We start from the raw sequence: 16,167 nt of genomic DNA, 5'->3' as shown, positions 1-16,167 counted from the left end.
CGGATGAAGCTGAGAGCAGGATCGAGTAAAATGAGAGGAAACTACAAGATATGGAAGAAGTGTTAACAAGCCTGCTGTGAATGCAAGAGCAGCTACAAGAGGAGTTCCACTTGAGGAGAGAGAATGTGAGAATATATGGAATCCCTGAGGGCGCAGAAGGAAATGCAAAAGCAATGGTAGCGTTTATCAAGAAAGTCCTCAAAGAAAATTTAGGAATCCCTGCCTCATTGGAGATGCATATTGAAAGAGCGCACTGGGCCCTGGGACCACAGCCTTCACCAGACGCGAAGCCCAGATCTATCCTTGTTAGATTCCAGTTTTGAAATGAAGGTAGAGGTGATTTGTCTGGCATGGCAGAAAAAAGGTTTCACTATGGATAATCATCAGCATCGACCATGACTACGCTCCAGCAATTTGGAAAAAGTGGAAGAAATACGCCGAAGCCAGGCGTGCATTGAAGGAAAACAAGACACGTTTTCAAACCCTGTATCCAGCCCGTTTGAGAGTACGTTACGAAGATGGAAAGACAACGTATGACACGATTGAAGAGGCAACAGCGGACTTGGCGAGCCGGGGACTGCCGGTAAAAGTTATTGAAAAGCCAGTGTCACTCTGGGAGCGGATTCAGCAAGGAGCATGGCAGCCTGTGCGAACAAGGCGGACTTCGGAGGTGGCGAAGCCACACAGCTTCAAAGACAAATTGCAAGTGTTCAGACGTTCATCACCGGACAATACAGGTTAAACTTAATCCTAATTACAACAAATGGATTTCAGTAGTGATGACTGACGGTTAAGACAAGATAAAGATCCAGACTTAACATAAATGTGTTAAGTAACTTGATGAAAGTAAAGGGACAAAAGGGGGAGAGGACCATCATGACTGTTGTCATAGTAGAGGGCCCTGCAACTCATTTTGGGTTGGAGGCTTTCCCTCGGACTTGCTGCAGGTTAGTAAGAGGACCATGTAAGTGGAAGTCAGAAGAGGGATCACAATTTTATTTTTTGTTTTACTGTGTTTATGAGGCAGCAGGTTATATGAAGTGGGGGAGAAAGGGGTAAATAGCAAGTGTTAGGGTTCAAAATGTTGAGGGGGAATCCAAAATAACCACCACTGATCCAGCCGTGTGCAATTAGACGGCATTTTAATGAATACACATGTGTGAGTCCAACAGCCCAATCAGCGTTGAACTCACTCACAATAGTCAGACAAAGGCTTTATAGGGTTGGCAGTCTTCCTGTTGCCAGGCAGACTCAAACACAGCATACGTCACTTCAAAAACCACAAACGTTCATTTAACTTTGAACAGAGTTTAAAACAGAACATCATCTTCGCGTCGAAGCCAGGTGCTTCCTGTCCCCATCCTCGTACGCTCGCCTCCGCTGTCGCTTATCTCTGGGACATCTGGTGCACTTCCTGGAACAGACTAACACATACGCACCCCAACTTTGCAGTCGCAAGCAAAACATAATTAAACTCTTACCCATATAAATGAGTCTACCTAATCTGTGTGCATATGTCAGCTTCTGCTGCCCTCTGTTTCACCCCTCAGCTCCTCAGCTAGACCTTGTAACCTTTCCAATAGACAGCACGTACACTACTGAGACTAGGTGTGTGTATGTCTCTCTGAACCCTAGTTGACCTCAACTTAGGCAACCAGGCTAAGGCCATCCTGTGTGTAATGATCTTGACTTATATGTAAAATGTATAAAACAAATGTTTCAATCTAATACAACTACTTAAAGCTTAATCAAAGCTTCATCAGAAATATAAATGCATAATAAAACACCCTGCTCTTAACTTGCCCTTAGACTCTGCTTTCAGTTTCACTTTTGCAAAGCCTGCAACTTCAAAAGCCTATAACTTCCTGTCTCATTTTGGAGTTACTCTACGTGGGGCCTTTTCTTTCACCATGCAGTCTGCATACACACATTCAAGATTATAAATTCAACTCAACAGCTTAAAGTGGTTATAACTGCTCCTGTAATAAAGACTGATATGATACCAATATATTTGAACCTCTGAATACATCTGGATGCAACATCACTCTTAATAATGAAATGATAATGATGATTATAAAAATAGCAGCAAATAATAGCAGTAAAATATTTCTCTTCCTGACACAAGGTATGAATGCAAGGAGAACCAGTTGAATTAATATCTTTTAATGCAAATGGAGTTCTAAATCCGGTCAAAAGAAGTAAGATTCTGTCTAAATTAAAAAGGGAAAAGGCACAGGTGGCCTTCCTCCAGGATACCCACCTGAGTCAATCAGAACATGACAAACTGAGAAGACAAAGCTTTAAAAATGTATTTTTGTCTTCATATAAGGCAGGACATAGGAGAGGAGTTGCTATACTTATTTCTAATACAATTAATTTTGAACACATATCACAACTACAGGATGGGGATGGAAGGTTTATAAAAATTAAAAACATTTGTAAGATTCAGATAATTATTTAATAAAAGCGAGAAATTTTAAATGAGAATTAGAAAGAAGAGTATTTCTTTGTGCCCCCCTTTCCCTGTTAATGCCCTAACTGGGCCCCTGGCAAAACTTTGCTAGACCCGCCCCTGCACAGTTACCAGCTGTCAGCTACTTAGAAAAGGATCCTGGTGTTATTTGTCTCTCAGAAACAGCTCATAACTTCCCTTCAACTCATCCATGTCACCTAAAAGGTAAACCTGTTTCTCCATCACCTGTTCAGCTCTGATGATTCAGTAAGGCAGACCTTCCCAAAGTGTGGGGCCCGCCCCCTGGGGGGGCGCAGAGCCATTGCAGGGGGGGGCGCGGCATGAAAAGGGGGGAAAAAAAAAAAAACAACCAACGCTTGGACAGCGCTAGCACGGGGTGCCTACACAAACACAAAGCAGGCGATGAAGCATCGCTGAATATGTTTCCAAACCAACTTCATTCTAAGCCAAAGACTAGAAAATATGGTGAAGCATATCTTCCCTTTGGCTTCACCTGCACAAGTGCCGAGGTAGGTCTGCCCTGCAGAATTGGTTTTCCCTTCGTCGGGAGCAGTGCTGGGCTGTTCAAATCACAGACAAACAGTATCCCACATTCTTGATTTTTAGTTCACAAACACTTCTTGTAATGACTAACTACTCCTGACATTTTGGAGATGTTAGCTCTTTATAAAGTAAAGTTACAGTGGGATACAAATAACATCAGGCTGATCCTGCCACGATTTGTTCCCCGGTTCAAATCACGGACAAACAGTATCCCACAGCTGTTTATGTATTTAAACCCATTTTGCACAGAGAGGCATTTTTTGAAAAATGTATTGATAGCAACGTTGAATATTATTACACAGGAAAAAAACAACTACATGTAAAATAATTACACCGTGACGCCTCTGCCTTTCTGGAGACTGAGCTACCGACAACTGAACAGAAGGTTGCTGGGCAGCTAGCTGAAGAGGGGTGGCTGGGCGGCTAACTGAACAGAAGGCACTGGAGACTGAACTGATGTTAAAGCTAATGATTCTTCTACCAACTGAGCTACTGACTGGGCTATGGACTGTGACAAAGCTTGTAGTAAGTCTGGCTGTGGTAGTGACTGAGCTATGGGTAGCGGGGCAGAATGTGGTGGAGGTGGAGACTGAGCTACGGGTAGCAGGGGGTGGAGACTGAGCTACGGGTAGCAGGGGGTGGAGACTGAGCTACGGGTAGCAGGGGGTGGAGACTGAGCTACGGGTAGCAGGGGTGGAGACTGAGCTACGGGTAGCAGGGGGTGGAGACTGAGCTACGGGTAGCAGGGGGTGGAGACTGAACTGAGGCCGACTGAATTTGAGATGAAAATGGTGGTGGAGTTGGCGACTGGGCTTCAGGCCGGGCGGCTAACTGGGCTGGCACGGGCTTAGAAAGACGAGGTATGGGACAGTCTATATAGTTCAATGAACTGGGGGAATTGTCCTTCAAATAATCAGTCATTTCATTTAGATTTATCTCAGCAGGGGGCAAAAGAGTAGCCCCACCACTCACCCTAGCCGGCTGTTCAGAAAAACTCCTAGGCTCTTGCTGGAGCTGTGAATGCTGGCGGCGCGTCCCCCGCTTCCCTGTCAAAGAGGGATCAGGACTGGCTGAAGGTGACATGGCAAAACTCTGCTGCCGCTGCTCCTCCTGCACTGTGGAAATGCTCGGAGAACTGGGTGGAACGATGATGATCCCCAGCATCTTATAAAACGGCTGTGCTGGCGTGAGCTGGCTGCTCACAGGTTCATAGTACTCCTCCCGGTGTCGCCTCGAGTGCTTCCCTCAGGTCAGGGAGGCAGGCTTCGACAGTGGGGAGGAAACGGTAGAATGGGTAGAAGAGTAAGTGGAAAAGGAGGAACGGCAGCATGGAGGCCCTCCAAGCGGTAGCCTGCTACCATCAAAAGGTGAGTAGCGCTCCCTCATTGAGTCTGCTGGACCCATACTGATCGCGTCGTTCTGTCAAGGCTGTGTGCAGGAAGTTGAAGAGGAGAGGACCCAAAATGCAAGACTCGCAGAGGCAGATGTAACTCAGAGTACACAGCTTTATTGCTGGGATGAAGCAGAACAGAAAAATACTAACTAAACTGGGAGAACAGAATAACTAGACAGGCTGACAAACACAACACACAGAGGAAGTGAGGGTAAGTAGACGTTGACGACGCGAAAGAGAACAAAGGAAACACAAGGCTTATATAAACACGGCAGTAATCAAGGGATGAGAGACAGGAGGGGAACACACCTGGGAGAAATAACAGCTGACGAGACAGGGGAAACGTAAACTGAACACACTCACATAAGACACAGACCTTCACAATAAAACAGGAAACAAGAAACCACTAAACAAAGACGCAGACCGAGAGGCAGACCGAAAATAACACATAGAATTCATCATCATCATCATCAAAACACCAGAGAAACAAAACGTTCATTCAAAAATAGACCAGAACTCAGAATGCTGGGTCTGTACTGACCCAGAACCTACTAAATAATAATCATAATCAAAACAGTATCACTGATTAATCAGAACATAAATCATAATCTAGAAAAACACCAAAACATGAGAAACAGAAAGCTGGGTCAACATGACCCAGAACCGTGACACTTATGGTCAGAAACATTTTATACACAGAATAATAATATCGATGGTTACCCCTTCATTAGGCAAAGCGAATGCTGTATTCCATAATGCATTCAAACAAGTCTGTTCCTTCAACCATTCTCCACCCAGCACCTGCAGGAGGTGTGGTCCTGTGGTTCTGCAGTGTGCGAGGTGGATGATGAGGGGACATGGAGGACACTACTGCTCAGTGTAGCATACACAGAATGAGAGTCACAGTTACTTTCTTACTTACAGATAAAAACATGTGTGTGCACTGTGTGCTGTCAGAAAGATTTTCTTTCTTTATTTTGCATTTTCTCAGAACAAGAGGAAAACCTGGAGACTCAGAAGACTGAGACTTATGAGCTGAAGCAGCAGCTAGAAGGTACAGTGTGGGAATCTGAACTTACAAAGAGGAAAATAGACATTTATGTAATTAATGATTTGCCTGAATTCCCCAAATCAAATTTCCCAGATTAGTATTTATGTCTGAATATGTTAATGTTATACACTGAAATTAAAAACTGCTTTGATCCGATCAACATCACACTTCAACATTTAGAATTTACTGAATTACATTAAACTGAGTTCATGTTAAAAAAATAGGTACCCACCTTGTGTCTCAATTTGATTGATGACCCTAGCCTTGACCTTTTGACCCCTCCCCTCCCCCACAGGAAGTGTGTAATTTGATCCCTAAGCATGACGAATTGCATCAGCAGCTTGTGTCAAAATTTGATTGATGACCCTAGCCTTGACCTTTTCACCCCTCCCCTCCCCCCACAGGAAGTGTGTAATATGATCCATAATCGCGCCACCTGTTGTGAGAAAAAATAAAAAAAAGTTTTTAGAGGGAGGGGGGGTCTGCGGAGGGAGGAGAATAAAAACAGAGAGGGCGGCGCACTATGCGCAGATGCAAGATGGATCCTTTCATTCTGCAGTCCTCTGTACTTGGACGGGGAAGAGATCTGGGGATCAGAGAGGGAGGGGTTCCTGAAGGGTGACGCAGCTGTTGAGTCAGTGCTGTATAGAGAGACAGAGCAGCAGTTAGTTTTCCACAGACAGCAGTTTGAATTCTGTTTAAATATTATGACAATTTTCTCAGTATTTCTTTTTACAATAGCGGATGTATTTTACTTTCTTATATGACAGGCACAATAAAATAAAAAAACTTTGAGATTATCTGACTAGTAACGGATTACATATATATACATATATATATATATATATATATATATTTACACATATATAGTGCCGGGTAGAGGTAAGCTACACCAGCGCTTGTAATGGGAAAAGAAAATAGTGACTTCCTATTGTCTGTAGAGAACCATTTCTTTCAATAGTATTTTACTTTCTTATATTACAGACGCAATAAAGAACCTTTAAGATTATCTGCCTAGCAACAAATTGCATTTTTATAGAGTGGGGTGGAGGCAGGCTACACCATTGCTTGTAATGAAAAGAAGAACTTTCTATCCGCTTGTAACCTACAGACCGCCCACCTCGTATGTGTAAACCTTAGAGGAAAAAAAAGCGCTGCATATTATTCAGAAATCGGCCTTACTTAAACAATTAAAACACCAGGTATTTTGGTTTTGTGCAGCCACTCCTTCTCAGACCAAAGTAAAAAGTTTTTCTTCATTTTTTTGAGCTACTTTTACATCAGGTTTTCTCAATAGACAGAAACCCTAAAAGAAAACGGCCTTGTTTTACGCATATCGAGGAGGAGTCAACAACCCCTCTAATCGTTATTAGTATTTCTTAATGCTTGTAATCTAGCAAATAATTTCATATTGGCCTCAACTCAATGTACGTGTAAAATAACCCTTAGTGGAAAAAAGCACAGCGCACATATTGAGAACTTGAATAAGTTCCGTCGGTTCATTACCTCCGAGAGATCGGGACGCTTCCTCCATCTCGTACCATCAACGTATTAGAAAAAAAACCCCAGAGAATTTATTATTTTGGTAAGAGAGAGAGAGAGAGAGCGAATCGAACACACTTTTCTACAACACGATATACCACTCCGGGTCAGGAGGGGCGATATAGCACGGACCGGTCAGATGACTACGCCGGATGGAAGCATAACCGGAAGCGTGGCAGGGAGTTTCCCTTTGACCTTCATCCTGCTCCATGATCAGCCATTAAAACTTTCCCCAATATTGTAACAACAAAGTTAGTTTTTTAAGATCAGACAGGTCACAAAACATTCCTCACACACAGTCACTGAATTAGCATCTGTGGCACAAATAAGCTTCAGGGACTGACTTGTTTTTAGAACCGACCTTTGACACTTGGATGTTGGCTTAATTTTTACACAAAGAGAAATTTGACCCTAATAAAAAAACATGGTGAATACTTACCTCAACTTTGATGGGGTTTTTCACAGCTATTTATTTAGAAAAAAGTAAAACAAGGACACAATGCACATTGCAGAGTACATGAATGGGAATTGCTCCTCTCTATACTTAGACGCCTCCCTAACAAATGCCAAGTCATCGTCTCCATATTGTGTCCCACTTTTCAAGTTTCATTGAAGTGTGCACAAGATGTAAAACAATGTATCAGTTTTTAAGTCCCGGTCTAACAAGATGCCATTCATTTAGGAGACTAATCGTTTTTGATTTTAAATTGTGCTAAGCAGTAACATTAAAAATAAAACATATTAGAACTCTTTTTTTTTTTTTTTTTTTGTTGGACACAAGAACAACTCGAGCATCTTTTTTTTCGGGAGCCGGAACTAGGGCTTACAAGTTTGCCGTGCCCCTGGGGACCAGTGCGAGGTTGTGCTGCAGATGCTGGCGTGGAGGGTCCAGACACTCCCACAGCACAGACTTTGCTATCCGCACAGAGCTTTTCTGGTGTGTCTCATGCAAAAGAGACAATGATTTCATTAAAGCCTTATTATTTTATGGGGACAAATCACCGTAGATCATTAATAGGGAACAAAAAAGGAGGATCACATCAGCAATGGGAGACAGAAGTCTTGACACGTGCTTATAACTTAAAACACAAAAAACAAAAACAGATACAGCCGGTAAGATTTATGGTATAAACCAGACTTTCACAGTCTGCATCTTTACAGGGGTTTTTTTCTGCTTTTGTTCACTCCTAGTGTGATTAACAAACAACAACCACAGAGCCCACTAACTATTAGCCGCTTTTACCCCCTAAACAGTCAGTTGACTGAGAGAAATGCAACCCATTATTGTGAACGCTGAAGGCTCCATAGTCAAACTTATATTTCCTTAACTTACATCCTATGTTCTGTTTAATCCCTTTGATGGAAAATTGGTTAAACCGTTGCTCAACTTATGTCTGAATGACGGCAGATAATTCTGATGAAACTGAGCCCGTAAGCACTTTGCAGCTGAGTCGAGGGCTCGTGGAAATAAGGTCAAGGAGGTGTCAGGCGTGAGTGCGGCCTGACATTCCATTTGGGACAGCTGCCAGACACATTAGTGCAACTGTGAGCAGCAGCTCCTGTATACTGAACATAAGAAAAGTAATGTGTAGTGCTTTTTTTTTTTAAAAGCCAAGATTCCAGGGCTCGTGCTTATATGGTTCAAAAACAGGTTAGTTTAGCGATCGTGTAACTGTGTCCTTGACCTTTTTACCGGTTTGAGGAGTTGGTTCCCTGGTCCAGATATTTGGGGATGGTTCAAATGTCGAGTCTCCAAATGCAAACAAAAGGACATTTTCCACGTTATTTCTTAAATGTGCATAAATGGGATGTCCGATAAAAGTAATAATCGATAAATGTAAATCAGTTTTTTTAACTGTGCAGACTCATTTACAGTGAAAGCGATTAAAAAAAAGATCACGGCTTTAATGAGATTATGAACAAAATGCATTACATTTTGTTTTTTGCTACATTAACAACTTTTCCAACTCTGATTTCCTGCAGGACCCACACGGACATCGCTCCAGACTGAAATCCAGTTCAGAGGGCACACGCAACATGTTCAAGCTTGCACGGAGGCCTTTCAGTCAATGTAAGAAGATGGTTAAGGCGAGAGATTGCTATTCTGTCTTTTACATCGGTACAAAGGGAGGACTAAATGCCAAAAAAGAGAAAAGTTTTTTAAAAAATGACGCTTTAAAACAGTTCGAGTATCTTTGTGTTTACGGAGAGAAGGGAATAACTGCGGCCGAGGCTCTGAAAAGAGACGGTCGCTTCGCCGATGACCTGGGCTACTTTGAGCTGGTTAACATCGACGACGAACGTAAGACCGAGTGCACAGACATAATTGATTGTCTGGACAAAAAGAAATTCCAGATATGTTTTCCACAGGGAGCAGATACGGATGTAGCCATCCCAGGGCAGCAGAAACCTCCACACGCATCAAATAATGCAAAGCGCAGCGGCGGAATGACATCGGTCTTAGATGTAGCGCGACAGAACGGATTGAGTCTAACAACGTCAATCAAAGAAACGGGCAGCAGCATTGACCGTAAGGAGGTTTACGATCTACTTTGTCGGCAGTACCCGCGTCTGAAACGATGGATGGAGAGTAGATTCCCTAAAAATTCTTTTCAGGAAGCACTGAAGTACAGGAAGGAGTGCTTTGGAAAGAGCCGACAGTCTTTTACTGAAATTCGCAGTGTTATGTTGCTGCTCGAATTGAGCGAGTCAGTTTGTCTCATATCCGGTTCCTTCATAAAGCAAGGCACAGGCTTTGTGCTATTTGACAACTTTGTCTTGACCAACGCCCGCTTATTCGACTACTGGGTTAAATCAAACACACCTAACTGGCGTGAATTTGTAAACGTTACCGTGGTCTTTAACTTTGAAGACCAAGAGTCAGACAGGAACAACCTCAGCGCTAAGGTGTTTATCGGCGACGATAAGTTAGATTATGTCATACTTAAGCTAGAAACAGAGAAAGTGCCGCGGGGCTCCTTAAGAGATTTGGGCCTGTACCTTCAGACGGCGAGGCCTGTGTCGTCGGACACCGGGAGGAGGAGTGAAAAAAATGAGTCCTACGTGGGTCGTGGAGAAAGAGAGGCGAGAGCATGCTGAGAATAATGACAATTTAGAAGACTGCGAGGAATTTTGCAGTCTTTGTGAAATCAATCAGCAGATCAAAAAAGCGACCCGTATGAAAATATCTCGTCACCTACAACACTCTCATGTACCACGGCTCTTCGGCTCCCGGTTTTCGATGCCGAGGGGCGAGTGTTTGGTCTGCACAGCAGCGGCGGGTTTTCTACGGGTTTCCGACCTTAGCGAGAATGTGATTGAGTGCGCCTTTCCTCTGCTCACTATATTTGAAAACTTTGTGGATAATCTGAAGAAAGATGGGTATGGGGAGGTGTTGGAAAGAGTTGAGGAGGAAGCGAAGGGAAATCCTCACCTAGAAAACATTATAGCCTCTGTTGTGGGGTCAAAGCAAGGCAAACCTGACGCGTTGTTGCAGGAAGTTGAGAGTAAAACAGATTCTGAGGAGATGGCTGTGTAGAGACAGAATGATCGCAGTAGTTTGTTTGCCTGTTTTGTACAGATGAACTCTTATTTTACAAATTCTCACTCGTTATCATTATATCGACAAGGGGTATGGGGCTCTTGACAACCATTTTCACCGTTTTTGGAAAAAGCGAGGACAATTTGTGTTTCCTTTTTTATTTTATCGTAGTTTTGTTTTTAGTTTTGACAGACTCGATCGTTTAACTTTGTCATAATTTTTTTTCTTTTATGAGCCTTTAAGATTAGTTGAGTGGTCGCATGATTTTCATTGCTCAACTAGTGTATTGAAATCAGTTTTCTACTTTTTGTGTGTGTGTGTGTGTGACCTCACTGTAGATGCTGAAGACGTTGTAATTCTTAACGCTTGTTGTATGTATTCAAGTAAAGTTTGGGATTTATTAAAGGCTGTTTGGATACAGCTTCTGTTTTGAGGCTGCGAGGTTTTTTATTTATTTATTTCACATCCCCCCAAAAAACACCATTTTTAAAGTTATGTTCTTGCATTGTATTTTTATGTTCCGAAGTATTATACCCAGTCTCATTTCTTCAAGCCACGCCCTCTCATACTCATGTTGTCTCTGCGTATCTACCTCTTCACCGAGATCACAACCTGTCAGTTTTGGCGGCGGTCATGGGTTCCTTCCAATAATATGACGCGAGACTGGCACTTTATTAAAGAATGCACAAACACTACAAACAAAATGGCTTCCTTTTATACTCTACCTATTCGGGTGAGCATCCGGACTAGCCCGAGGGTTAACTAATCAAAATGAAAGCATTAACGTACAATAACATTAGAGCACATAACAAACATATACATATTTCCAAAACGTACTATAAACAAATCAATAACATATGCTTCAACCGTTACTATCTAACCACACTCCCCTAACCCGGCACACTGGTCTGCTCCAGGAGCTCTTAAGCAGGTGATTGAGCCGCTTCCACATCCTGCAAGAAGCAACCGGGACAGGTGACTACTTTTACAAATTCTCTTTTCACATAGGTTACCGACAAATGATTAAATGTAAGCAGCTCTAACTTTGGCTCTTTTCTGACACAGGTAGGATGGACCTTGTCGCTTCACAAGCTGTCATTTTAATCCTACCTAATAAAGAATTCATAAGAACTAGTGCGTTGTTTTTATTATATTATTTTTAATTCCCAATCAATCAATTAATTAATAAAAATGCCCTGGTTTCCATTGCATCCCCTAAAATTCCAAATACCTGAGAGTAATTATGAGGTGCTGTTAGATCAAGGAAACCAAGCCTTACTTAACAATGGTACTGCCCTGCATCCTGGTACCAAACTGAAATCTGATATATTGCAGAGTTAGGTATCAGAAATGGTCGAATACAAAATGCGTCCTTCCAGTGCAGAATTTGATAATGCGGCTGTGGCCCTGATAACAGAGTATCCGTGCTTATATGAGCAAGGTTCAGTCACTGGCTATTAAGAATGGAAAGCCATCCTGAAATACAAAATGGCGAACCAAACATTTTTCAAATACAGCCTTTCACAGATGAAGCCCTTTACCACAAGTACACAAGTTTGATTTATCCTGCTGCTGCTCCTTCCTCCCTTTGAAGGGGGAGAAGTAAATAGTACCGATAACTATTTATTGGCTGGCAAAACAAACAACTTATCACCGTGCTTGTCCCAAAAGTTGGATTGTTATCACCATGAATGAAAACTTAGAGGTGAGTGTTTTTGTCAGGGCTCTGTGTGCGGGCAGGTGGAGATGTGGATCCAAGTGCAGGAGTCAGAGACAGAAATGTGACTGAAAACCTCAGCTTTATTGCTGGCAACAAACAAAACAGAACCCAACCATGAAAACACTAACTAGAACACACAGGCAGGATCTGAGAGTACGATGCAACAGGGAACACAGCAAAACACAGGGCTATATACACAGGGTGGTAAATCAGGGAATGGGTAACAGGAGGGAGACACAGCTGGGAGAAATTAGGGCTAACGAGACAGGAGGAGCAAAGCTGGACATACTGACATAAGACACAATCCTTCAAAATAAAACAGGAAACAATACACAAGGACGCAGACTAAGAAACACAGACTTAACACGGGCAGAACTAAACATAAACCAGAATAAGCTGGAACATAGAACATCATCATCAAATAGATCAAGAATATAACCAAAAATACAAAATCAAACTAAAAATATGAAAACTAAAAATACTGGGTCAGAACTAACCCAGAACAGTGAGTGTTTTCTCTGTTCAATTAATTTATTCATAAGTACACGTAAAAACAACACAGGCTGACCATAGTGCTGTACATAGTAAAAAAGCAGATCCAACACAGACAAAGTACAGAACAAAACTCTGTTACAATTAAAAGCTACAGATTAAAAATGTATTTTCAAGCGGGTTTTAAAAATGTCAAGTGTTGGACATCCTAATTTCAAGAGGCAGACTGTTCCAAAGTTTGGGCGCAGCAATCGCAAAGGCCCGGTCTCCTGCATTTTTATTAATTAATTGATTGATTGGGAATTAAAAATAATATAATAAAAACAACGCACTAGTTCTTATGAATTCTTTATTAGGTAGGATTAAAATGACAGCTTGTAAGGCGACAAGGTCCATCCTACCTGTGTCAGAAAAGAGCCAAAGTTAGAGCTGCTTACATTTAATCATTTGTCGGTAACCTATGTGAAAAGAGAATTTGTAAAAGTAGTCACCTGTCCCGGTTGCTTCTTGCAGGATGTGGAAGCGGCTCAATCACCTGCTTAAGAGCTCCTGGAGCAGACCAGTGTGCCGGGTTAGGGGAGTGTGGTTAGATAGTAATGGTTGAAGCATATGTTATTGATTTGTTTATAGTACGTTTTGGAAATATGTATATGTTTGTTATGTGCTCTAATGTTATTGTACGTTAATGCTTTCATTTTGATTAGTTAACCCTCGGGCTAGTCCGGATGCTCACCCGAATAGGTAGAGTATAAAAGAAAGCCATTTTGTTTGTAGTGTTTGTGCATTCTTTAATAAAGTGCCAGTCTCGCGTCATATTATTGGAAGGAACCCATGACCGCCGGCCAAAAACTGACAGGTTGTGATCTCGGTGAAGAGGTAGATACGCAGAGACAACATGAGTATGAGAGGGCGTGGCTTGAAGAAATGAGACTGGGTATAATACTTCGGAACATAAAAATACAATGCAAGAACATAACTTTAAAAATTGTGTTTTTGGGGGGATGTGAAATAAATAAAAAACCTCGCAGCCTCAAAACAGAAGCTGTATCCAAACAGCCTTTAATAAATCCCAAACTTTACTTGAATACATACAACAAGCGTTAAGAATTACAACGTCTTCAGCATCTACAGTGAGGTCACACACACACACACACAAAAAGTAGAAAAACTGATTTCAATACACTAGTTGAGCAATGAAAAATCATGCGACCACTCAACTAATCTTAAAGGCTCATAAAAGAAAAAAAATTATGACAAAGTTAAACGTATCGAGTCTGTCAAAACTAAAAACAAAACTACGATAAAATAAAAAAGGAAACACAAATTGTCCTCGCTTTTTCCAAAAACGGTGAAAATGGTTGTCAAGAGCCCCATACCCTTGTCGATATAATGATAACGAGTGAAAATTTGTAAAATAAGAGTTCATCTGTACAAAACAGGCAAACAAACTACTGCGATCATTCTGTCTCTACACAGCCATCTCCTCAGAATCTGTTTTACTCTCAACTTCCTGCAACAACGCGTCAGGTTTGCCTTGCTTTGACCCCACAACAGAGGCTATAATGTTTTCTAGGTGAGGATTTCCCTTCGCTTCCTCCTCAACTCTTTCCAACACCTCCCCATACCCATCTTTCTTCAGATTATCCACAAAGTTTTCAAATATAGTAAGCAGAGGAAAGGCGTACTCAATCACATTCTCGCTAAGGTTCGGAAACCCGTAGAAAAACCCGCCGCTGTGCAGACCAAACACTCGTCCCTCGGCATCGAAAACCGGGGAGCCGAAAGAGCCGTGGTACATGAGAGTGTTGTAGGTGACGTAGATATTTTCATACGGGTCGTTTTTGATCTGCTGATTGATTTCACAAAGACTGCAAAATTCCTCGCAGTCTTCTAAATTGTCATTATTCTCAGCATGCTCTCGCCTCTCTTTCTCCACGACCCACGTGGGACTCATTTTTTTTCACTCCTCCTCCCGGTGTCCGACGACACAGGCCTCGCCGTCTGAAGGTACAGGCCCAAATCTCTTAAGGAGCCCCGGCGGCACTTTCTCTGTTTCTAGCTTAAGTATGACATAATCTAACTTATCGTCGCCGATAAACACCTTAGCGCTGAGGTTGTTCCTGTCTGACTCTTGGTCTTCAAAGTTAAAGACCACAGTAACGTTTACAAATTCACGCCAGTTAGGTGTGTTTGATTTAACCCAGTAGTCGAATAAGTTGGCGTTGGTCAAGACAAAGTTGTCAAATAGCACAAAGCCTGTGCCTTGCTTTATGAAGGAACCGGATATGAGACAAACTGACTCGCTCAGTTCGAGCAGCAACATAACGCTGCGAATTTCAGTAAAGGGCTGCTGGCTCTTTCCAAAGCTCTCCTTCCTGTACTTCAGTGCTTCCTGAAAAGAATTTTTAGGGAATCTACTCTCCATCCATCGTTTCAGACGCGGGTACTGCCGACAAAGTAGATCGTAAACCTCCTTACGGTCAACGCTGCTGCCCGCTTTCTTTGATTGACGTTGTTAGACTCAATCCGTTCTGTCGCTGCCACATCTAAGACCGATGTCATTCCGCCGCTGCGCTTTGCATTATTTGATGCGTGGAGGTTTCTGCTGCCCTGGGATGGCTACATCCGTATCTGCTCCCTGTGGAAAACATATCTGGAATTTCTTTTTGTCCAGACAATCAATTATGTCTGTGCACTCGGTCTTACGTTCGTCGTCGATGTTAACCAGCTCAAAGTAGCCCAGGTCATCGACGAAGCGACCGTCTCTTTTCAGAGCCTCGGCCGCAGTTATTCCCTTCTCTCCGTAAACACAAAGATACTCGAACTGTTTTAAAGCGTCATTTTTAAAAAACTTTCTCTTTTTGGCATTTAGTCCTCCCTTGTACCGATGTAAAAGACAGAATAGCAATCTCTCCTTAACCATCTTCTTACATTGACTGAAAGGCCTCCGTGCAAGCTTGAACATGTTGCGTGTGCCCTCTGAACTGGATTTCAGTCTGGAGCGATGTCCGTGTGGGTCCTGCAGGAAATCAGAGTTGGAAAAGTTGTTAATGTAGCAAAAAACAAAATGTAATGCATTTTGTTCATAATCTCATTAAAGCCGTGATCTTTTTTTAATCGCTTTCACTGTAAATGAGTCTGCACAGTTAAAAAACTGATTTACATTTATCGATTATTACTTTTATCGGACATCCCATTTATGCACATTTAAGAAATAACGTGGAAAATGTCCTTTGTTTGCATTTGGAGACTCGACATTTGAACCATCCCCAAATATCTGGACCAGGGAACCAACTCCTCAAACCGGTAAAAAGGTCAAGGACACAGTTACACGATCGCTAAACTAACCTGTTTTTGAACCATATAAGCACGAGCCCTGGAATCTTGGCTTTTAAAAAAAAAAAGCACTACA

At 42.2% G+C, this 16,167-nt stretch overlaps 1 protein-coding gene across 1 annotated transcript in view; it reads left to right on the top strand.

Moving 5' to 3' along the window:
* Positions 1–16,167, top strand: part of LOC120438074 (trichohyalin-like) — a 66,301-nt gene that overhangs the window by 12,618 nt on the left and 37,516 nt on the right. The window contains exon 4 of the mRNA XM_039608519.1: positions 5,401–5,463. Within this exon, the coding sequence (XP_039464453.1) occupies positions 5,401–5,463 (63 nt within the window). The remainder of the gene's footprint in view (positions 1–5,400; positions 5,464–16,167) is intronic.

This window comes from Oreochromis aureus, linkage group 3 (genome assembly GCF_013358895.1).
Source record: "Oreochromis aureus strain Israel breed Guangdong linkage group 3, ZZ_aureus, whole genome shotgun sequence".
In the NCBI taxonomy this organism is placed as follows: Eukaryota; Metazoa; Chordata; class Actinopteri; order Cichliformes; family Cichlidae; genus Oreochromis; species Oreochromis aureus.
The sequence above is the reverse complement of the archived record's forward strand: the minus strand, read 5'-3'. Positions and strand labels throughout refer to the sequence as shown.